Source organism: Ovis aries, chromosome 2 (assembly GCF_016772045.2).
Source record: "Ovis aries strain OAR_USU_Benz2616 breed Rambouillet chromosome 2, ARS-UI_Ramb_v3.0, whole genome shotgun sequence".
NCBI classification, from domain to species: Eukaryota; Metazoa; Chordata; class Mammalia; order Artiodactyla; family Bovidae; genus Ovis; species Ovis aries.
In genome coordinates, this window is record NC_056055.1 from 142,236,818 (window position 1) to 142,261,283 (window position 24,466).

Here is a 24,466-nt window from a genome sequence, read left to right on the forward strand (position 1 = left end):
TATATTCACATTATTTTTCTTCTCAGAATTATCACATGTATTTGAGGGGAAAATTCAGAAAAGAAATTTTCAAAAGACAGTGTTTTGTAATAAAAAATTAATATCCATTAAATAGGGTAAGAAAAAAATCTGACAAAATGTAGTGATATCATTTATATGTTCACTAATTGCATATATAGTAAGCATTAAAAATGTGTGCCATAATTTTTTTAAGTAACTTCTAATACTTTTTGAGTTCAGTTGATTTCTGAGTATGAACTTCACATTATTTTGATGAAAAGTGATATTTTTTCATTAAATGTTTATAGGCATGTTCCATAATAATTTTACACAGGTAAATAAACAACCATAATAGTTCTTGTATCTCTATAAAAAGAGCAAAAAAGGGAAAGAATATTTTATATTTTCTAATAATACTGTGGCTCTGGCTTAGTATTTAATTTTTCCAGGAGTGTGTGTTTGCATATTAAATACTTGGCACAAGACATATATTTCCTAAATCATGAAAACATACATGCTTAGAATGAAAATATACATGGAGAAAACAGACACAAGTGTTTTGGTTTGCACCCCAGGTGATTCGATTTTATTTCAGCAGAAATTATAGAGAAAGTGTAAGAATGGTGATAAATATCAGAGTACAGAATGTCACCATGATGTTATCTGGCATGTTGAAAAAACAGAGCAATACACTTAAGTATCATTTGACAAGAAAACATTCAAGAATGTTTCATCTCTTGATTCCATTCAGACTAAAAGTAGATTCAAATCAATTATGAAAAACATCATCTAGTGTAATACAAGGAATTATTATATCCATTGTGGATCCAATGGATTTACTACATCCATTGTGGATCCAATGGATATATTACATCCATTGTGATAGACATGAGATTTCTGAATGTTTACAAATTCAACAAAAGGTTATCAAAACCCCCAGAGCCTTCTTTCAGAACACTGATACTGCCTGAGTGTGGACTGCAAGTGGCCAGAGACGTTCTACTCAGTATCACTGTAGTGCCTATTCCTTTTAATTTGCTCTTCCACTGTGAGTTGTTCAGACTGGACTTCCACTCTGGGAAATGGAGGCTTGGCTGTAAATTCACAGCTCGGAGCATCAAAATCTGTGTCTCTGTTGACGTGTGCTGCTCCTATTGTTTGCCCATGCCAATGTTTGATATCCTTCCCCAATTCTCTTAAATACAAACATGGCATATTTTTAATATGATCTACAGAATCTATTAAATTATGCTTAAAAATGTTCTCATTCCTTTTGGAAAAAGCAGCAATTTTCACAGTGTTCGAAAAGAAGAAATGTAGGGTTTTATTATTTGAGTGGTTTTCTTTGATGTTTAAAATATTTGTCTCAGAAGAGGGCATTGAACTTTTCCCGTCACTGAGGCCTGACCTGGGGACACACTGCACGGGACTGCCTGCAGTCGCTCGGTCAGTCTGTCTATCTAGAGTCATAGCCAGCATGTTTCTTGAGTAAGTCTTTTCAGATTCGAATATACCAAGTAACTCCGGGAGTTTAGAAGCATTTTCTAAGCTTTCAATTTGACATTCATTTGCAGTGCAGTACGCTTCACTTGACAGTGGCAATAGATTAGGAAATTCTAAAATAGATGTCTTCTGCCTGCAATTATTCAGATATGATGCTGCTACATAATTGTTATTATTATTCTTATTCAAATTCTCTTTACGATTTTCTGGTACCACCTCATCATCGGTGTTAGTAACCTGTAGACCTTCTGCACCATCAGGTTCATTAGCTTTTTCATTTTTCTCTTTCTCAGCACTCTGTGCGACCGCATTATTGTTATCATTAAGATCCATTTCACTTTTCCTCTTATTCTTTGTATCTTCGGCCTCATTCACCTTATCTTGTACATCCTTATTTCCTTCCTTCTTCTCTTTTCTTGTTTCATATGCTTCCATTTCTTTGATTCCTGTAATATCTTCTTTCTGACACATGTGGGTGGATTGCAGGCATGGCTGCAGGAAAGAAATGTTATCTAGTTCTTGTCCTTTACTTTCCACAGTTTTCATGTGTTCTATCAGTGATCCACTTTTAAATCCAGCAGATGTAGGGGTTGTCATTTCCGGTGGCCATTTAGGTTTACTCATTTTGAGCTCTTCCTCAAGGGAAGAGCTTTTCTTAGGTATCTCCCTGGAAGGAGGCCAAATGATTTTTAATTTCCCCCTCTTTCCACATTTTTTCAAAATATCCCTTTGCCCTTCACTCTTACCAGCATCTAAATGCTTATTAAGTTCTCCAAGCATGGGGGTATTTTCCGTATTGTTTTTACACATAGTTGGTTCTTCATTAGGAGTAAAGTCAACTGAGCTGCTCTGATTTTTGCAATTCCATCGATCTTTATGCTGTTTGTGTCCAAAACCTTCATCATAATTTCCTTTTGATTTGAAAAGTTGTTTAAAGTGAGGTTTACAATATATTTGTCCATGAAGTGAGGCATAATTTCCCAAACTGTCAAAAAAAAAAAACATTTTTAAACATTTTATATATACACTGCAAATTTATACAGCATTAGGGAATTGATTATTTCGAGCAATGAATCAGAGATTGAGTACAATTAGCTTACTGGCAATAGGAATGTGCCTATTGATTGAACATTCTTGTTAGATAATATTCACCACTAATGCCCTCTATAATACTTGTCTTGCAGTAGTCAGAATTTCGTGCTGTATGTCAGGTACTGCTACAAAAGGTGCTATAGTGTAATGCATATGTAGTTATAGATGATGTAAAATGGTAGGACTAAATCTTTGCTAACTCAGAGAATTGTGAGGGGCTGCAATTTCGAACAAATCCTGAATAGCATACAAAAATTAACTATTTGAACTTCCCAGTTAACTGGATTTTGAATGAATGAATTGGAAAGTTTGTCTATGCAATTTTTAATCTTGTCTCTTTGGAAATATTAACAAATAGAAATGCCTGTTAAAATTAACATCAAATTTAGTCAAAGGCAGCAGTATCATTTTTTAATATTTCTGAATCACTACATAAAAATGGAGAGAAAAACTAAAAACCCAAGGATAAAATTACAACAAAACCAAGTGACAAGGTATCCTCGTCAACCTCAAAATACAAGGAGGGAAGGACAAACCAACATTAGCTACAAGATTAGCATAATAGTAGCATGTGTGTGGATGACAACAGAGGGAGAAAGGAAGGTGTCTGATGGACCTGAAAATATGAGACTACAAAATAGTCAATCAATAGTTCCTGGAAAGTATCACATGCCAATCGGAGAGCAGCAGCTCAAATTGGGAGAGGTTTTGGCATTTCAATAGCCAGTGAGAGTGCAAAAGTCCTGTGGCAGGAAAGTCTGAAGAGGCTGGAGAAATTAAACTCAAAACTAACCCACTGTGATCCTTTAGATCCTACACTGTGAAAAACAAATACGGGAGTGGAATAAAAAGTGAGGTGAACAATGATGACAGAAATCAAAAGGTCCCAGTCAACATGAAGGAGAGAATCCAAGACAGGAAATCCCAGGAATATCAAGGCACCATAGTTTTTTGAACAGTATAAGAAAATTAGAAAAGGTAGCCCTGTGAAGTTGGGAAAACCATCCTGAATTTTGCTTCCTTCCAAGATTTGCATAAATTAACTCCATATAAAAACAAGCAACAGCAAAGTATCAAGGCCAAACAGTATATAAAGTTATTATGAGAAGTGAAAGAATAAGGAGCATTATCATTGTAGGCAACAAAAACATGGTAGAAAAACATGTTCTTGAAACACCAAACTTTTAACCTACTATTTCAAAATGAACTAAAAGACATTAAGAAAGAGATAAAAGACCCAAAAGAACAGCATGAATTCTAATTAGAAAAAGCAGTAAAGAAGGTTTCAGGTATCAAGAAGAAAACAGTAATGAAAGGAAAAGTCAAACATGTCAGCAATAAAAACCAAACTAAAAGAAAAACAAGAGCAAATTAATAGGAAACATCTTAAGAAAAATATGGCTTCCCTGGTGGCTCAGATGGTAAACAGTCTGCCTTCAGTGTGGGAGACCTGGTTTCAGTCCTTGGGTTGGAAAGATCCCTTGGAGAAGGGAATGGCAACCCACTCCAGTATTCTTGTCTGGATAATTCCGTGGACAGAGGGGCCAGGTGGGCTACAGCTCATGGGGTGGCGAACAGTCAGACACGACTGAGCGACTAACACTTTCACTAAAGAAAAACAGGAAAATTAAAAGATAAAAAATTTATAATCATAAATGAAAAATATATAATAGGAGTTCCTGAATAAGAAAATAAAATTATGAAACAAGTTAAATATTAAAAAGCTATAATTTAAAGAGCATTTCCCAATATAAAAAAGAATGAAATTACATATGGAAAGATCACAAATTGTTATCATCAGTATGTAAGAACTGAAGGAATAAACTTTCCATGAGCCTTTTCTAAGGAATCTACTTGAAAATAAGCTTGAGCAACCATAATGACTACGGAAATCTCAACATAAGGATTGTGGGTTAGATTAAATACACTGTTATATGTAAACTGTGATGAAATGAGGGCACAAAGAGAGGTACTATATCATGTAACAGCTACATATGATGACACCAAAGACTCAGTACACTATTCTAAAATATGAGGTGTGAGTGATCAGCGGAGCAAATACAACTTTTAATGCTTTGATAATCAAATTAGTGGTGCTGATAGTTTTGTTTTTCTAAAATTGTTGTTCAAATGAATATGGGATCGTCTAACTCTGTTATCTCCTTTGTCTTTGAGAACCAGAAGCCCTGAAGTAGAAGAAGAAGAAGATACAGCTGTAACAGAGAAGAGGCTAAGCAAAAGCTACGAAATTCTGAATTCAATTTGGAAACATCACTATGAATTCCTATTTTTTTCTGTGTATATAAATATTTACTATATCTTAACACTAAAAAGCTTAGAAATAGCGATCAACTCGGTAGAAAGAGCATCAAGATTATAGTCTTGAAATATTTTACATTTCTCACTAGAAGAAACCAAGGCTTAGAGAAATGACTGACTCTGCATCTGGGCCAGTAAATGTATAAGATGAACATGGGACATCTAGACCTATCAGATAAAGAGGAAGTTATCACAGATAACTTGGGTTCTGTCAAAAGGACTCAGGAGACAACTTGAAGTAGCTTCCACTGGCCAGGTATAGAATAACTGGAGTTTCAGTAATGATGATAACTGTTTGTGTAAACATGTGTAAATCTGAAGTTTATAAAGACATTAAAATATCTTAAAAGTGGTTATCTCTAGGAGATAAGAAACTATTATATTAAATTACTAAATAAAAATTGATACATTGCCAAAACTGATGAATAAAGGAAAAGAATTATGGACTTATTCTGCCTTTTTAAAAATTAACTTTATCATCGTGTAAACAAATACCAAATACAGGGAAGCATCTTCTGTGAAAGTATTCTAATCATAAAAAATGAAGAACAAAATTTGAGTATCAGGATTTTTCAGACATCATTGAACAGATATAGGTATTACAAGCTTCAATATCTGCTATGTCACAAAAAGAGAGAAAAGCTGACATAATGTGTTAAGTATACTCTTGTCAATACTCCCTATGTTCTTCCAAAAGGAATCAAATCTTATTTTAAACTTGAATTAATCTAGAACCTGGATTCAGCTGACAGTTTTTGAAAATACAGAGGATAAAGGAGCATATGAACTGCAGTATGAGTGTGTAATCAGCAATTGCAGACTGCAAAACTTCACAGGTCAAATGTCCTGGGTCTTTCACAAGTAAACAATATGGAATGAAAGGAATGGATGGAAAACCCATAGATTATTTTTTAAAAAGACTTGAAAGACTTGAAAGAGTGTTTTTAAAAAGGATAAAACCAGAGTACAGAATTTAAGAACGCACATTTGGGTAAATAAAACTATAAAATGCAAGGAAACAATTACTATAAAGGATGATATTGACTCACAGTCAAGAGACTGGTTATGTTTGCATAGGGCAAAGGGAGGAAGGAGCTTCTGGAATGGCTAACAATGCTGTATTTCTTGATCTTGATAGTGCTTATGAAGTGTTCACTTTATAATTTAGTGAGCCACGTATTTGCTTTGCTTGGTTTTCTGTATCTATGGGTGTTATATGTGCTGTACTGTGTTTAATTGCTCAGTTGTGTCTGATACTTTCTGACCCCAAGAATGGTAGCCTACTAGGTAACCCTACTCCATGGGGATTCCCCAGGCAAGAATAGTGGAGTGGGTTGCCATGCCCTCTCCAGGGGATCTTCCCGACCCGGGGATTGAACCCAGGTCTCCCGCATTGCAGACAGTTTCTTTACCTGAGCCAGCAGGGAAGCCTGGGTTTTATATAATGCTTTTTAAAAATAGCAGTCATTGAATAAATGTTTTTGAGTCCTTGTTGTATATTTGGGTTCACTTGGTATTGACAAGACAAACATTAGCACATTTCCTACAGCCAGGGAAAATTACACTAGACTGTGTTAGAATGGGGCGAGCACAGGAGATGCTGTGATCCATATACAGGGGTAAAAGCAGGTCACTTCAAAGACATAAAGTCTCAGTTGAGCTCTGAGGAATGATCTGGGGGTGAGGCATGGGAAAACTCCTCCAAGGAGCAGCAACAACATTTGGAATCAGCTAGATGTGAGAGAAAAAAATGACTTTGAGGAACTGAAATTCAGTCTTCATGAAAAGCAACAGGCAACAGGAGGAAGGGGTGTTGGGAGATGAGAAGGGATAATATATTGAATTGCTTTTTAATTCATATTTATATGTTAATTTTGGGAATAGAGGAAGCCATTACATGTTTAAAACTGGGAAGTGATCCCAGATTTGCATTTTTAGAAAGATCATTTTTCTTATTCAGTGGAGCATGGCATTGGGAGAGGTTGGTGGTGGTGAGAGTTTTTTCTCTTATCTATGTGATCTTCATGCTTGGACTAAAGGGCCCCTTCTGAATTTTATTAAGAAAGCAAAACATTAAAAGGAAAAAGGTAACAGCCATTCCGAGCAACACAGAAAATGACCACATTTCCCTTTGTTGTTTTAACTGATGGAAACAGGATTTGGAAAAACTGACATCTTTGTAGAGACATGATGTTATAAGTATACTGCAAGCTCTTTGAATACTTGGGCCCCAGGCCACAAAACAGTTTTACCTCAGTTTACTGTTGCAATGGTGGCAGCGGAAACAGGATTTATGAAAACTCTGCCTGTCTGCTACTAGGCACTCCATTGGATAAACTGTCTTTCGACAAAGTATACATATTTCCTTGTCTTGGAGTTGCAGTTTCTAAAAATAAAAATATATAAGAGCTTATGTAATACTGTTTTCAGTCACATTGTAAAAGCAAAACAAACAGCAACAGCATATTAACTGGCCATGCAGTTAGTACAGAAAGCTCTAACACTACTGGTCTCGATGTTCCTTCTCTGGATGTAGGGCATCTACCATTAGGCTTAAGGTTCTGGTACAATCAACCTTATTCTGGTTTATCTACTATTTATACGTGGTACAAGTTAATTTTTATTATTTTAGGAAATATACATGAGTAAAATGTGTTCACTAACTTTAACACACTGAAAAAGATATATAGAAAATCGGTCATGAGGAGACCTCCTGAGACCACTTATCATTCTAAATGACTGAACTTTCTATGTATATAAAAGTTTATACCTAACTTGGTCTAAAGTTTTAGTCTTTAAAGTATTCGGTAGAGATTTTTCTAAAATATATCCATGTATTTTTTCAGCTGATATTTTATTTGTTTAGGTATTTTCTTGATGACTTAGTGTTGACTCTGTGACACCAATTCGTAACAATCAGATGAGACTCCTAAATACAAGGAACTATTCAGGGCCATTTGTCCTCAGTCTAAATAGCTTAAGATTTCAGGGCTTTGGGGATTCTTATCTCTGCCTCTTATGATTTCCCAAAGTTACATGTGAATGCCAGTTCCTATGAGTAATAGTAGTTATATTACCAAGTGTTTGCATAGTTATATTACCAGTGTTTGCATAGTGGTTCAAAACTGACACAACTTTTGCCAGAGTATTGTTTTGATTCTCACAACTATTCTGTAATAAGCTAGTGTAGTAGTTTTATATATGAGCATATATGTGCACTGTTCTTTATATAAAAAATATTATATACACACACTTTAATGTTTTGATGCTCAATTTGGGCTACTAAGAAATCTCCTTTATTTATTTTGTTCTAATTGGAGACAAACTTCTATATTTAATGCCAATTTCCTTGTATTTTTTTATGTCTTTAGTTAACAGAAACTCAGCATTTGAAATTAGACAGCTTTGCTTAATTATGCCAGAAGTCAGTACATTAAGAAATCATATTAACCTGATAAAATAGACACATATGTTGCAAATATGATAAGGGCAGAATTATTAGTTTCAGCAGTTTTTATTTTTAGGCTTGCTATTTCTTTCAGTCTATCTAAAATAATGGGCTACATTAATTATGTCAAATCTTCTTATTGTGAAGCCTCATTAATTGTAAAAAGGAGAATATAAAGAAATGAACGGTTCTCTGATGTTAAAAAATCTGTACTAAGTTCATGTGTTTTAAATCTCTTCTTCCAAATATAATTATATTTTAAAATTATTGTCCATGTTTATCTGTGAATGAGACCAATTGAGCTATAATTTGGGGTTTACGAAAGGCAAAAGAAAATCAGTTACAGGGGGGAAAATAGCAGTGGCATTAGAGAGCCAATTCCATCCAACTCAACAACAATAATTAAATATACTTTTGTCAGAGATCTCAATCAATGAAAATCTTTAAAGCACATATGCAGAGTGCAAATTGTTTCTTGGATTATTACCAGGTTGTATTGAATGCAAACTCAAACACCACTTAAGTCTGGCAGTTAAAATTCTATCAATAATAGGTCAAGAAATATTATCTCATATTGTCTTTAACATGTGTATAAAATAATATTTTAATAAGAAATACTCATAATGTACTGCTGCTGCTGCTGCTGCTGCTAAGTCGCTTCAGTCTGTCCGACTCTGTGCGACCCCAGAGATGGCAGCCCACCAGGCTCCCCCATCTCTGGGATTCTCCAGGCAAGAACACGGGAGTGGATTGCCATTTCCTTCTCCAATGCATGAAAGTGAAAAGTGAAAGTGAAGGCACTCAGTCCTGTCCGACCCTCAGCGACCTCATGGACTGCAGCCTACCAGGCTCTTCCACCGATGGGATTTTCTAGGCAAGAGTACTGGAGTGGGGTGCCGTTGCCGTCTCTGTATAATGTACTAGTAGTATGCAATAATTAATAAATCTTTAATTCCATATAATAATGAATGCTACCACAATAGCAATTATTATTATACCTGCTGCTTTATCTAAAGCCTTATTTACCTTGACAAACATAGGTCTCAATAACCTATATAGTAGTGTTTGTTACTCTCACACAGGGCTGGTGAATCATATTAAATGCTTTTGTAAAGAGAAAGTAGTAAAAGCAAGCACGGTAAAGGGAAGGATAGCAACAACCAGGGAAAGCTGTTAGTTTTACGTTATGTTGTTTAGTTCTTTCCATGTACTCTTTTAATTGCAAAGCGTCTTAGTTCTCTGCCTTTAAAGGGTTAATCTTCCTTCACTCTTTGCAAGGTCATTTACCACGTATAAATGCAGATTCCTCTTGGAAGGTGGTTTCCATCTCTGTTGCAGAAGCATCTGAGGTTGTATATCCCAAGTTTTTAATAACTCTTTCACTCTCCTGCCAAGTCTGATGAAAATTCCTCCTGAGTTCTTTAGGTGAATCAGAAACATCTAAAATGTGGCCAGCGATGACATCCTCATAGGTGGGTGGGGCGTGCTTGAAGTCAAAGCGAGATCTGCCAGCTTCTGAACCATGTGACGAAGAGACCGTCGTCTTCGACCCTACAACCTGACTCTCAAATGCATCCAGACCTGAGAAATGTTCACTGAGAGACCTTGTTTCAGAGCGTATGCTGGGCAGCTTAACAGGCATCATTTCTTGTCGCTCTCTAGGACGACTGTGAGAAAAACCCGTAAAGCTAGTGCTTTCTGAAGATGTCAATCCAAATTCCTCCTTAAATGAATGGCTTTCTTGCTTTATATTACGATTTGCTTCTCCATTTACATAAACTCTTCTATTTGACTGTGTGTCAAAACTTAGGCCATCCTCAAATCCCCTGAACCATCTGTTTATGTCATTTTCATGGTCACTCACGAAATTTTCAGCCATTTCAACAGTCCTGTTGGCTGCTTCGTATCTCTGCGCGTGCTCTGCCAGGCGAGGTCCTTCGACTTTGCGGATGATTTCCACTGCGTCAAAACTCTCAGTATCTGGCACTATGTCTTTAGCGGAATTTACTCCATCTTTGTGAATGTAAGTCGACCTTTTCTCTACTTTCCTTACTTCCTCTTGAGCTTCCATGGATTCTTTGAAAGAACCACTATCAGCATGATTGACAGTTATAGGTATTGTGATTGTAGGTGGAGAGTCCCTACCACGAGCCTCTATCTTAATTTGACGGCGAAGTGTTGCAGGAGACGTGATGATCTCAGACCTCTTCTCCACAATGGGAACCGGGGTTATCGATGAACATGGGATGATCCCTCTGGATAACTTCGCAGTGGTGTCTTTGAGTTTCACAAGTTGTTCAGAACGACTCTTGGGTGGCGAAGGGGAGATACTTGCTCTGAGGATTCTAGTTGGTTGTGACGGTTTTGGTGATGGTTCAGCAAAACTGTCCTTTTTAGGGGACTGGGAAAGCTCATCCTTAGGAGAGGTTTGTGTTCGCCGGGCGGTAGACTCGATCGTTATGAAAGTTGGTGACGGTGGGCGTGTTTTTAAAGATGGAGGAGGAACCTTGGCATCATCTAGTTTAATTTCCTGATGCGTTTTCACTTGATGATGAGCAGTAGTTTCTTGATGAGTTGCTACTTGGTGGTGCTCTGCTTTTTCCACAATTGTATTTTCTTTCTGCTGGGTATTTTTATTATAACTGACATTAGCATTAGACACTTTAGATAATGTTTCATTAAGACTGGTAGCTTTATTTCTCTGCTTTCCTGCTTTAGATGATATCATGGCCGTTTGAATTGTATTTTCACAGGACACAAGCATGTCCTCTGCCTGAGTCTTAATCTGTGTTATTTCTTCTTTGATTTTTTCTATGTTATTCTCCATAGCAATGCGAACTCCATATTCTCTTTTTTCTTCACTTAATAGCCATACTGGAATAATATTTAACAGCATCTGAAATGTCTTAAGGCCATTTTTATCTGGCTCTGCTTCAAACTCTTTTACCCTAGACAGAATCTGTTGTAGTTCTTCACGTTTTCTCAAGAATTCCAATACATTTATAGCACGTTTTCCATCATCCTGCTGGGATTCTTTCACAGAGGAAAATAAAGATTTGTTCTGTGTAATCTCTTGCTTTGACTCTTTAGTATTAGAAAAGACTTGTTTCTGTTGTGTGCCCTTGACGCCAAGATATTTTTCTTCCTGAAGATGATTATTTGGCTGGGGCAATTTTTTATGTTCAACTTGACTTTCAAAAGACTGTATATGTGTTTGCTGAAAATTCTGAGTCTGAGAATCAAGATGTGCCTCAGCAACCTTTTGTTCGACTACCTTCTGAGCTGATTTATTCAAGTGTTCTTGTTTTGCTTCAACTATTAGACTTTCTTTCTTTGGGCCAATCATCGGCGGTCCCTGAATTGTTTCTTCACTTCCTAGAGGTTTCCCACTCTCAGATTCTCTAAATTCTCTTTGCTTCTCATGAACTATTTTGACATTACTTTCATGGCTTTTCCCTGTGGTTTCTGTAGGCAACTGTATTGTTGCTCTCTTTTCCTTCGCAGGTAATTGATAATATTTTTCAGTCACTGACTGCTTATTGCTACTACCTTCAGTCCTTGCTTCTGTTCTCTCAGTTTCCTGGTACTGTTGTTTGGTAATGGTTTGAATATCAACTTCAGATTGCTTTTTATGACTTTCATAACTGTGGCTTGTTTCATTTAACTTATGATCTAGAATTGGAACCTTGATGGTTTTAACTTTGAAACTGGGGGAAACTGGTTTGCTTTGGGGCAAGTGCAAGTGCTCCAGATGCTTCTGTTGTGTTTGCTGGGTCCTACATTCTTGCTGACTGTGTTTAATTTCACAAGCTGATTTAGATTGGATCATATCCTTTGAGTTTTGCAAAACTTCCTTTTTCATGGTATCTTTGCCTTCCAAGGTTGCTGGAACATGTTGGAGCCTCTTGGCAGAGAATGTCACTGCCGGTGTTGTGGAAATCTGGTTATCTGTACAGACCCCTAGTTCTTGAGAAAGACTTTGAGAGACTGGGTTTGTCTGGGCCACAGTGACCTCTGAATCCATTGCAGTCAGGGGGACCTCCTCCTTTGTATTTTGTAACAGCACGTCCTTTTTCAGCTCTGATATGTTTTGATTTTGGCTCTCTGTTCTGACTATGTTGTAGCCTGAACTCCCCTGTCTCTGGTTTTCAAGCTCTTCTCTTTGTTGCCTATATTTTTCTTCAGCAATCATTAAAGGTGTTTTAAATTTTCTCATATAAGGTTTTGGACTTTGCTGCCCTGAACCTGCTGGAAATGAATGAGATTTTATGAGAGGTGCGATAGGTTTTTTCTTGGCTGGTGAACTTTCTGGAACTGCCTGTGAAAAAGACCTCGTAGAGTCCATAGATCGTTGTTTTCTTTTATCAAGACTTTTGCTAGATATGTTCTGCTTTGTTTCTATGTGTTCACTGCTAGTTGCCATTATTACTCTTTTCTGATCCATTGAGGGAGTCATTTTACATTCTGTATCTGGCAGAGAATTTTCCAAATCAACTTCTATCTGCTTGGGGAACTTGGGCTTGGGGAGTGTGGGAGGTGGCAAACGTCCTCCAGATTTTCCTGTTATGATTTTAGCCTGAGAGCTTGAGGCTTCTTCTTGGGAGTATTGTATGAATGTTCCATTATGCTTTTCTTGAACAGAAGAGGAAAGGAGATGTGCTGGTTTTAGAGCTGGAGCTGGAGGAGGAGGGGGCGGTGGTGGAAACATGGATAGACATTCTCTTTCAAATTTCTCATCTTCTGGTGGTGGAGGAAGAGGGAGGCCTGGAAAACTTTCAAATTCAGCCTGTATCTTCTCAGTGGACAGTGAAGGAGGAAACACATTTTTTTCAGGCAACATCATTAAAGGAGGTGGAGGAGGAAGAGGAAATTCAATTTCAGATGATGCATTGGAAGGTAGAGGAGGAGGTGGAGATGGAGGTGGAAGAGGGAACTCATTTTCCTTTGCATTATTTTCAGGGTTAAATTTGATTGGATTAAAGGACATTTCCATTGCCATTTTTAAATCTTTGGTGGTATTTGTCTTCATTAGAAAGTCCTGGCTCTTCAGATGAATATCAGTCTGCTTTTTGTCAGTTGCTTTAAGTTGATTGTGGCTTTTTTGGGAGACTTTTGCTTCTGTTACATCTGACATGTCTTGATTCACAGGCAAAGTCTGCCACCCTGGTTGAGGGGTCACATTCTTTTTCATTCTATCTTTACTAGAATATTGCTTTTCTTGCTTTAACAGAGTCTGCTTCTGAAAGTCCTCTGAAACCTCACGTGTTTCTCCAACCATCTTGTAGACTGGAGCCTGGGTTAAACCAGGCCTAGAGCTTTGTGTATCTGTTGATGTTTTAGTGTTTTGGGGATTTTTAGAACACTTGACCGGGAAAGCCTCAATCTGCTGGTGGTCATTCCCCAGTTGGGAAGTTTCAGTCTGTTGCTTTCCAGTTGTTTTATCAGTAGATTGCAAAAAGACAGCCTCCTTCTTCTGTCCTCTCTCTGTCTCTGCTTCCTTGGTTTTTCGATGTTCCCTAACTGACAGGGTTGAAGTCAACTGTCCGCTTACATGTTCATCCCTAAGATGTTGCTCTGTCGTGTTATCAGTCCAGATACCGATACCCACTTGGTGTGAATTAGATAGTTTTCTAAGGTTTTTCTCAAGAGCATCATTGTTTTGTTCGCGATCTATGACGATCTTTATAGGGCCTTTGGGGGCTTTTGGAAGATTAACCTCAGTTCTTTCTTCCATTAAATCTCCATGACAAGATTTGTTTACAGTTTGATTGAGAATGTCTCCTCCCTCCTGCCACCTGGCTGCTGGCTCAAAGGGTCCTGGTCTTGGCTGAAGAATGCTTTTCTTGTCCCTCTGGACAGCCACCTGATGAATCCCTCTTTTCTGCTCTTCTTTGGAGCCTGCCATCACAGTGTGCACATCGTCTTTGACTGCACTTTTATTTACCTCTTTGAAAGCTCTTTGTGTTTCTTTTAGACTCCTTAATGATGCCTCAAGGTCATCTAGGATAAGCTCCTTTTTCAGTATTTCTGTCCTCGTATGTGCAGTCTTGTCAAGGCATTCAATAGCTTTCTCAATATCCCCAGGGATGACATCAGGCTGTCTAGAGTCTTTCCATTTTTGACTTGATTCCTTAAGTGACTTGAGGGAGGTCAGCATGTCACCTTTTAAAATTTCTTCTGTTTTAGCCACTGTTTTCTGACTTACGGCCTGGCTGAGGGAGTTTAGGGTTGACTTCACATCACCTTTAATAATTTCTTCTTTGGGTAACTTACAAGATGTATTCTGAGGCTCTGTCAGAAAAACCTTAACTGTGTTAAGCACATCTCCTGGGATGATGTCAGTTTCATTAACAGTACGTTCAACCTGAGATTGCCTTTTCTTTAATAACAGTTTTGTGCCTTCTACATCACCACCAATTATTTCTTCCTCTTTTTCTTGTTTCCCACCTGTTAGTATTTCATTTGAGCCTGTCTGGAGTTGTCTGAGATAATCCAAAGCTCCAGTTTCTATGCATGTTGTAAAAAACTGAACATTTCCTCTCTCAGAGGCATCAATTTTAGCCCTTTCAGATACTTTACTGTTTGATATGGAAGATAGCAAATTATGAATCGTACGTTTTACATCACCCCCTACTATTTCTTCACGCTTAATTGTGTCAGCAGCATTTTCATGGAGAAGACAATAGATAGTCATGTTAATATCGCCTCTCTCATCTTCCTGAATCAAAATACCTTTCTTTACAGATCTTTCCTCAGAGAACAGGTTTTTTATTGCTTGTTGGACATCACCACTCACTATCTCTTCTTTTTCAGCATGAAATTCTGCTGATCTGTTTAATAACTGAGTTTTGGTCAGATTAACATTTCCTTTCTCTTCTTCACTGACCAAGATCTCTCTTTTCTTACAGTCTCTTTTGGAAAGAAGGTTCACCATTATATTTCTGAGGTCAACCTTGATAATCTCTTCTTTCTGTATCTCAGGTGATGCTTGATTCATTAGCTTGTATTTTGCCATTCGAACATCTCCAACCTCATCAGCTTCAATGATGATTCCAGGAGCCTCGATAACTTTTTGAGAGTACAATTCTCCTAAGGTTTCTTTAATGCTCTTGCCAATAATTTCCACCTTTTCTACCCTCTTTTCAGTAAATCTGTGAAGGGGTGTGGTTTCAAAGAGCCATGTAGTTGTCTTGACATCAGCAGGAGGGATTTCTTCCTTGGTGATTTTTGCGATGCTTTCATCTGCTTCCTTAATAGAATCCAAAGTTTGATTTTCAAAGAGCCATACTGCCTGCTTCACATCACCTTTCTGCATATCTTCCTGGGTGACTGTTTTGATATTTTCATATTCTGACCCTTCTCCTCTCAGTTCATCTAGAGTATGGGTCTCAAATAGCCACGTGGATGTTTTAACGTTGCCCTTCTGTATTTCATTGACACTTACTGTTCTTACATAAGTATTCTTATCCAAATTTTCAGACTCAAAGAATTGTTTACCTGTCCTTACATCCCCACCTTGAATACAGTTCACAGTGGGCACAATATCACATGATTCTTTTGCAATCTGATCCAGTGGCTGGGTTTCAAATTTGTATCTAACAGAACTAACATCTCCCTTCTGAATGTCTTCTTGTGTGACAGATTTAATCACATACACAGTCTCAGATTCATTAATTGAGTCTAATGGTTTTGTTTCAAAAAGCCACCTTGTCCCCCGTACATCTCCGTGAATTACCTCTTCCTTTTTAACTGTAGTGACTTCATGATAAAACCCTTCTCGATCTTGAATTGCATAGAGTGGCTGGGTTTCAAAGAGCATTCTATAGCTTTTTACGTCACCCTTTATTACTTCTTCAGTAATTGTTTTCTTGGTGCTAATATAGTCCGATTCTTCTTTAATCTCATCTAAAGAAAAAGTCTCAAAGATAAAGCACCCCTTTCTTACATTTCCACCTTGTATGTCTGTCACTGTCTTAACTAATTCATCACCTTCTTGACTTTCTTTTATCATATCAATTGGTTGGTTTTCAAAGAGCCACCTACAATGTAAAACATTGCCTTTCTGAATATCTTCCGTCTTTAGGGTTTTGATCTTTCTCAAAACCTCCTCTGAACCAGAACTTATAGAATCTAAGGACTGACTTTCAAATTTATGCCGCATGCTGGCGACATCCCCAGCTTGGATATCCATTTCTATGGCTTTGATCTCCTTTCCTTCTTCTCCTTGTATGCTGTCCAGATTTTCTGTCTCAAAAAGGAAGCATGTTGTACGAACATCCCCACCATGGATTTCCTCTTGTTTCACAGTTTGCAGTTTGACTGTTGCTTCAGAGTCATCTTTTATCGTATCAAGTGGCTGAGTTTCAAAGAGCCATGTACAGGCCTTCACATCTCCCTTATGAATTTCTTTACTGCCAGTCATTAGTGAAACTTTTTCATAAAGAGATTCCATTGGCTGGGTTTCAAAAAGCCATCTACAGGTTTTGACATCCCCTTTAACAATATCAGTGACTTGTTCAGTTTTACTTTCTACTTCTTCCATATTGCTGAATTGTTTAATCGAATCAAGTGGTTGGGTTTCAAATAGCCACTTAGCAGATTTTACATTCCCAGTCTGTATTTCTTGAGCAGATATTCCTCTAATTATCTGATATTTATGAATGCTTTCATCAAACTGATCAATGGGCCTTGTTTCAAAAAGCCACCTACAGCTTCTTACATCACCTCTTAGGATTTCTTCTTGCTGGACTGTCTTTACTTGATGGTATTTTCCAAGGTGATCTTGAATGGCATATAATGGTGTTGTTTCAAAGAGTGATTTATTTAGCTCTACAGCACCTCTTGTGACTCCTTCCACCTCTATTTTATGTGATGCATCAAATTTAATCAAGTTGTTTGACTCAAAGATATGTGTATAATTCCTTACATCTCCTCTGTCAACTTCTTCAAGTTTCACTGTTCGTATGTACTCTTTTTTATCTTCTCTAATCTCTTCCAGAGGTTGGGTTTCGAAAATCCATTTTTGGTGCCTGACATCCCCCTTTTCTTCTTCAGAAGCAGTAATTTTTTGAAGTTTTCCTACATCAGGGCTATCTTTTAAAGCCTCTATTGGAAGTGTTTCAAATAGTTGCTTAGTAGTTTGCACATCACCCCCTATTATCTCTTCAGACTTTAGATGGTCTGCATCAGGAACTTCTTTCAGAATATCTAATGGCTGTGTTTCAAACATCCAACACTTTTTAGAGACATCTGTACCTATTACTGTTTCCTTTTCAACGATGACCTCTTCTGTCTCTTCTTTGATTTTCTCCAAAGGTTGAGTTTCAAACAACCACTTGGCCCTACTCACCCCACCTTTGACATTTTCTTCCATGGATATTCCTCTGACGACTTTAATTTCTGTTATATCTTTGTTAATTGTATCTAGGGGCTGTGTTTCAAACATCCAACGTGCTGTTCTCACATCACCCTTTTCAACATCTTCTCTGTGAACAGTTTTAATTTCTAGCATTTGACCTGAGCCATCTCTAATAACATATAATGGTTGCGTTTCAAAACATTTTATACTTCTCTTAACATTCCCCTTAATTTCTTTGAGCTCAGATCTGAGTTGCAGTAGGTGCAGCTCATCTACTGAGTGAAGTTGTCCAAGTTGATCCAGATGTTGAGTTTCAAACATGTATCTCACAGTCTTGACATCTCCCCCAGTTATGTCCTTTATGGCAGTTGCTGTTGATTCTTCTTGACTCTGATGCAATTTATTCATCGAGTCTAATGGCTTTGTTTCAAACATCCACCGAGCTGTGTGGACATCTCCTCTGGCTAGCTCAGGAATTCTCTCAGCATGTTCCTCAGTGCCAGAAGAATGATCCCCCAGAGTATCGATGGGTTGGGTTTCAAACATCCATGTGGTATATTTCACGTCACCACCAGCGATGATTTCTTGATCAGCAATGCCCTTGGAGATGTTGTCTTCATCTGGAGAGCCATTGTTGATGGAATCTAATGGCTGATTCTCGAAGATCCATCTCATGGACTGCACCTCCCCCTTCAGAATTTCATCCCACTCCAAGTGTTCTCTTTCTGAGTTCAGACCTTTTTGAGAACTGTCATTCGTATTTTCAAAAACATACCGGGCTTGTTGCACATCTGCTGAAACTGAGCTCCCCACATTCATTTGACGAGAAACAATCTCAGAAACCTCACTGATATAATCTTTTTCTAAGTTTTTCCTTAACTCAGGATGGATGTGTTTATATAAACGGTTTAATTCATACAAATTTCTTTGTTTGGAGTATACTTCTTTGGGGACTGGTGGTATTCTAGGAAGGTTGGGGAGTTCAGGGGACTGGGAAAATGCTGTCACATCGACTGGAGGTTGAAGCATGTCAGGTGGGGGAGGAGGAAATTCTTCTGTCTTTTCCGAAGGAGTGGCATTAATTTGTGCCAGAGTTGAGGAAGCAGCCCTGTGGTCACTGTATCTGGTGGCTGATGTTTCCTTCCTCTGGCTGGTTGAAGTGTAAGAAGTAGAAGAGGTACCCACAATTGATGATGGCTTTAAAGTCTCTTCAGATTCACTTTCAATCTTTAAGGGAGAGAAAATCAAATCTTATAAAGATGAGTATACTGGTGGAGACTTTCTGGGCACTGCCTTTCACCTGCCCATGCTACGATGTCTCCCTTGGGAACAACAGGTGATAGACTCCATTTAGAGACCTACTTCAAAGCAACATTCAGTATATGTTACTATCTTTCCTATAATCCATTTGCACTTTTTAGAATTACATTCCCTATTCAATACATCAGGAACTCAGTATTTTAACATTTACCCATAATTTTGACTGTCTTTCCTTCTTTACTTAATGTGCTATGCAGAGTAATCTAGAGGGAAACAATTAAAATCTTAAAGTACTTTTGAGGGTTGTTTTGTTTTCCTTGGAATTTTAGACACAACAGAGTAAGTAGATGACATTTAAAAACTGGCTTTATTACTTTATCTAATGTTAATTATTAAACTTAAGTGCATATATAATTTTTTCTCCCCTAATTTGCTTTAGTGAGAAAAGTTTTAATTCTCTGTACTGCTTTTCTCGTGTAGAAAAATATTCTTCTTCTGGAACAGAATAAGGACTGGTTTAGGATATTTTTTGCTATTGAAAAACCTCTTCAGTCAATAATTCGAAAATGTTATGTGTTTACATGTGGTTTTATACTTAACATGTCTCTGTGCAGAGAAATTGTCTTACCTTAATCTGCTTGGCTGGGGTCAATTCTTTGTCAGAATAAAGGACCTTCTCCTGGACAGACTTTTCAAATTGTTCTTTTAAAAACTTAGTTGAAACCTTTGGAACCTCTTCATCTTCAGGTGTATCTATGACTAAAAACAGAAAAGAACACCATGGATATTACGTAACTAATAAACATGATGTTTGAGAAGTCATTATAATACTATGGAAAACTTCTTATAACATACGTTAAATAAAAGTATTCAGGATATAAGTGTATACATATGGTACTACTACATTAGGTAAGTTAGTAGATGTCAAAAAATATAGGAAGAAAAATGATGGTGGTTACTGGATGGAAAGTCATAAGTTATGAAGTTGTTATTTATTTTAATTGTATATATTTTCCAAATTTTCTACAAGCATGTTTTACTGTTGCGCTCAAATAATAATAAAAGTTATAAAACAAGAAAAGAACAGCAGAAGAACAAGAAAGGATCTACTTCCTTAAGCAAAACTACCATAAAACCAAATTCAGATATAGTTAAGTAACATCTGGGTCACTGTTGGCTTAAATCTTCCCTTTTAGCACTTAGGAACAGGAAAACTCATTCCCCTTTTACAGGCAAGACACTCTGTACCCATTTTATGCAGATCTGCACAAGTTTGCCTGGAATCTAATCTCATATCTGTAGGTTGGAGAATTAGACTTAAACATGCTTGTATCTATCATTAAAGTGAAGTGAAAGTGAAGTCACTCAGTTGTGTTCGACTCTTTGCGACCCCATGGACTGTAGCCCACCAGACTCCTCCGTCCCTGGGATTTTCCAGGCAAGATACTGGAGTGGGTTGCCATTTCCTTCTCCAGGAGATCTTCCCGACCCAGGGATTGAACCCGGGTCTCCTGCATTGTAGGCAGACGCTTTACCGTCTGATCCACCAGGGAAGATTATCATTAAAAGTAATACAATCTACACTTGATCTTAGCCAAAAGGTTAAAAAAATAAAAAATTTAAAAACAAAAAACAAAAAACAAAAAACAAAATAACCTCAGCTGTCCACAATCAAATCAGAGATCTCATATCTGTAATACTCTCAACTAAAGTATTTGTATTCTGCAGCAAAATTAACTGGAATTAAAGTCATATACAAAAAAATAAAATAAAAGTAATACAATCTAGATAAACTTTTCTGTTCCCAAGGAGCTTGATAAACATCAAGTTTATTCTAGATCCCTAAGGCAAAAACAATTCAGAGGTGACTGGCTTATCACTTTCTAGGCTTTTTGGATACATCATAAAGTTGAAGGGCAATGAACTATTTTAGAAGCTTATTGCATCTCTTAGCATAGACAGAACCTAATTATAATAGAAATACTGTCCTGTCTCCATTAGAATCATGAGTAATAGTTACTAACTTTATTTAGTGGGAAGGCTTGTGCTTTGGAAGTCCTCTATTCAAACACAGAAGCATCAACAGTAAAAAGGTATATTCAAATCAAATAATATCAGATTCTTACCTGTTTCTTGAACATATTGATGGAGCTGAGAAGCTTGATTTATTTCCTCAGTGTGCTTTTCAAGATGAGAGACCTGTGTTTAAAGATAATTTTAAATAAATAATTGCTTTTAAGAAATCAGTTATTTCAGGATTGTACATGTATTCTACATTGCAGAGTGATTTTCATCCAAGACTTCAGTACACGTAGAGAGATGCAAATTAAACACTGATCATTTGTTTTAATGAGCTCATGCTGTAACAGAACATATATGAATGGACATCTAAAGTACCCTTATATTTTCAGGGTGCTCATTTTATATTTCAAAGACTTCAAAGTTGGGAAAGAGACACTGATGTGTATTGGTACTAAATACATAAAGGAATATAAAAGCAATTGTTTATAACAAGATCAGAATGTCCACACAGTTTCCAGAACTGTTTCCAGAACAGTTTCCAGAAAGTGTTTTTTCTAAGTAGTTACCATTTCTGTTCCAAGAACATCAATTTTGTGTGCTTCAGAAATTTCTGGTTCATTTCTTTCCATTTCCTGGCTGCGACTTGAAATGTCGACCTGGTTGCTACAGATTACCTCCTGAAAATGAATGAATGAATAGACATGCTTTAAGAAAATTCTGAAATTTTTAACTTTTATCAGTGCAATTTCGGTGAAAGAGACTTCTGAAAAAAGTTGTTTCCTCAGTATATTGCTTTGCTTGACTGTTGTTAACAAATGACCACAAACAGTATCTTACAGTTGTATAGGTCAGAAACACTGAATGGGTCTTGCTGGGTGTTAGCAGGCTCTAGGGGAGGATCCATTCTCTCGCCTCCAGCAGTTCTAGAGGCTGCCCACTTTCACTGGCTCATGGCCTCCTTCTAGTTAAACTTTTTCTCTCTCTGCCATCTTGCTGATTTTCTCTTCTGATCCCCCTTTCACTTTTATGGACCCTTGTGATTACATTGGACTAATCCACAGAATCCAGGATTATCTCCCTGTCAAAAGGTTAGCTACTTGGCAGCTGTAATTCCATCTTCAACCTTAATTCTTCTTTGTCACATAACTTAACATATCCACAAATCCTGAGGATTAAGACACAGGTATCTTCAGGAGCCAGTATTCTGTTCACCACCCTTAGAAAGCAACGACTGTTAATGAGGCAACTCATACCCCATATGACAGAGATGAATCTCGAAAAGAAAGTGAAAATCCCTGATGAAAAAGAAATATATCAATATTGTGGTTTATAAGCCAGATTTTTCATATTACAGAAAGACATTCCTGTGTTCAAGCTGACCTTCTGATTTGGTGGCAGATCTAGAGTCTAATTTAAGAGTATAACCATTACGTAAAACCAATATAAACAGGCCATATTATGCTAGCATATCTCCATCACCACACATCAGGCTGCTTTTGATTTTAGTTATGCCATTGCCTTCTCCAGTTAAGTTAGCGCAGGTGATCCTGACTGAACTGGATGGTTGAAACTGCTGCTAACTTTGGTGGTCCATCCCTGCTGTTACTCTGGGATGGGATCTGATGCAAATATATGATTTATTGATTGATATGAAGCATTTGGCACACTGCTAAAAATCTTACCATCAAAAAATAGAATGTAGACAGATGACTCTCCAAGAACACATCTATTTGAACACCTTTGAAGTTGGGATTTCACTTTACTTTTGATAATTTACATGATTAGCAAGTACTGTTTTTGATATGGGATTTCATTAATAAAAATGTTGTCTTACTAAAGAATAGTCAAGTGAGCAAAGGTGAATTATTGTTATTAATCAAATAGAAGCACTAGAGGTTTTCTTTTTAAACATGGAGTTAAATAGTTTTAAATGATTAAGTTCTAAACCTTTAAACCAAGAATAAGTTTATATTAAAATTAATTCATGAGATCTTGACTTGTGATTTTTTTTTCTTGCTAGTATACTTGCAGTGTTTGGCTTTTTCCCCTCAAGTCTATTTGGTATATAGGGTCAAATTTAATAAAGTGGCAGTCATATATTTGCATATATATATTTACATTATATGTATGTATGTATGTATGTATAGTTGCTAAGTCATGTCCAACTCTTGTGACCCCTTGGACTGTAGCCTGAAAGGCTCCTCTCTCCATGGAATTTTCCAGGCCAGAATACTGGAGTGGATTGCCATTTCCTTCTCTAGCAGATCTTCCTGACCCGGGGCTCAAACTCTGGTCTCTTGCATTGCAGCTGGTCTCCTGCATTGCAGGCAGATTCTTTACCAACTGAGCCACCAGGGAAGTTGTATATATAAAACATGACTTGATCTTATTATATTTCTTTGGGAAGGAGAATTAAGACAAAAAATTGATAACTTCTCAAAAGTCCTACAGAGAATTGAAGCCAAAATCTAGGTTTGCACTTTAAAATGTAGATTATATTCCATTCAGTCCAGTTCAGTCGCTCAGTTGTGTCCGACTCCTTGTGACCTCATGAATCACAGCATGCCAGGCCACCTTGTCTATCACCAACTCCCAGAGTTTACCCAGATATTTTTGGGTAAACCTAATATTTATACCTAATATTCCATTAGGTGTGTTAATTAACTAGATGGGAAGAATCCTTTCACAGTGTATAAGTATATCAATTATCACTGTGTATACTTTAAATATCTTATAATTTTTTCAATTATACTTCAATAAAGATATAACTGAATATCTGAAAAAGGCATTTGAAAAGGTACCTGAAAAAATTTAAATTATACCTCATTAAATTTAAGACCAGTGTAATATTTTCCTAAGCAGAATGTACTTCCAGCTCTAGTCATTTATCACATGATATTTATTAACATGCTTGATGCATAGTTTATGCTAAGGAAAAGCTTACTTAATGAATGAATGAATAAAACAAAATAAAACCTCCATTAACAAATTAATTTCATTCAACCTTCTATTTGGCTGAGAATGTCCTAGGACCAGGGGTTAGAACAATGAACAAATGTGTACTTTATTTTCTCAAGAGGGAATATAGAAAATAATCCATATTCTTTCAGATTCAAATAATCATAATTCTATATAATAAGAAGTTGTGCATAATCAAGTTTTATTTAAGGTTATTAATAACATTAGGCTGGAGGAAATAATAAAAGTATTATCTTTTATTGTCATCACCTAGGTTTTCCAGGTGGTGCTAGTGGTAAGAAACTCGCCTACCCAATTCAGGAGACATAATAACCTCGGGTTCAATCCCTGGGTCAGGAAGATCCCCTGGAGGGGGGCACGGCAACCCACTCCAGTATTCTTGCCTGGAGAACAACCCCGTGGAGAGAGGAGCCTGGCAGGCTGCAGTCCATGGGGTTGCAAAGAGTCAGACACGACTGAAGCGACTTGGCATGCATGGAGAGAAT

General features: G+C 37.1%; 1 protein-coding gene across 3 annotated transcripts in view; it reads right to left on the reverse strand.

Moving 5' to 3' along the window:
* Positions 1–557: 557 nt before the first annotated feature.
* The window catches only part of XIRP2 (xin actin binding repeat containing 2), a 75,384-nt gene continuing 51,475 nt past the window's right edge, over positions 558–24,466 (reverse strand). The window contains exons 4-8 of one of the 3 annotated variants that reach the window (XM_012135021.5): positions 21,569–21,679; positions 21,107–21,179; positions 19,609–19,739; positions 9,650–18,947; positions 558–7,300 (exon numbers count right to left, since the gene is read on the reverse strand). In XM_012135021.5, coding sequence (XP_011990411.3) covers positions 7,206–7,300; positions 9,650–18,947; positions 19,609–19,739; positions 21,107–21,179; positions 21,569–21,679 — 9,708 coding nt within the window. In that variant the 3' untranslated portion in view covers positions 558–7,205. The remainder of the gene's footprint in view (positions 7,301–9,649; positions 18,948–19,608; positions 19,740–21,106; positions 21,180–21,568; positions 21,680–24,466) is intronic. The other 2 variants (XM_012135044.5, XM_012135038.5) reach the window with 2 other exon arrangements.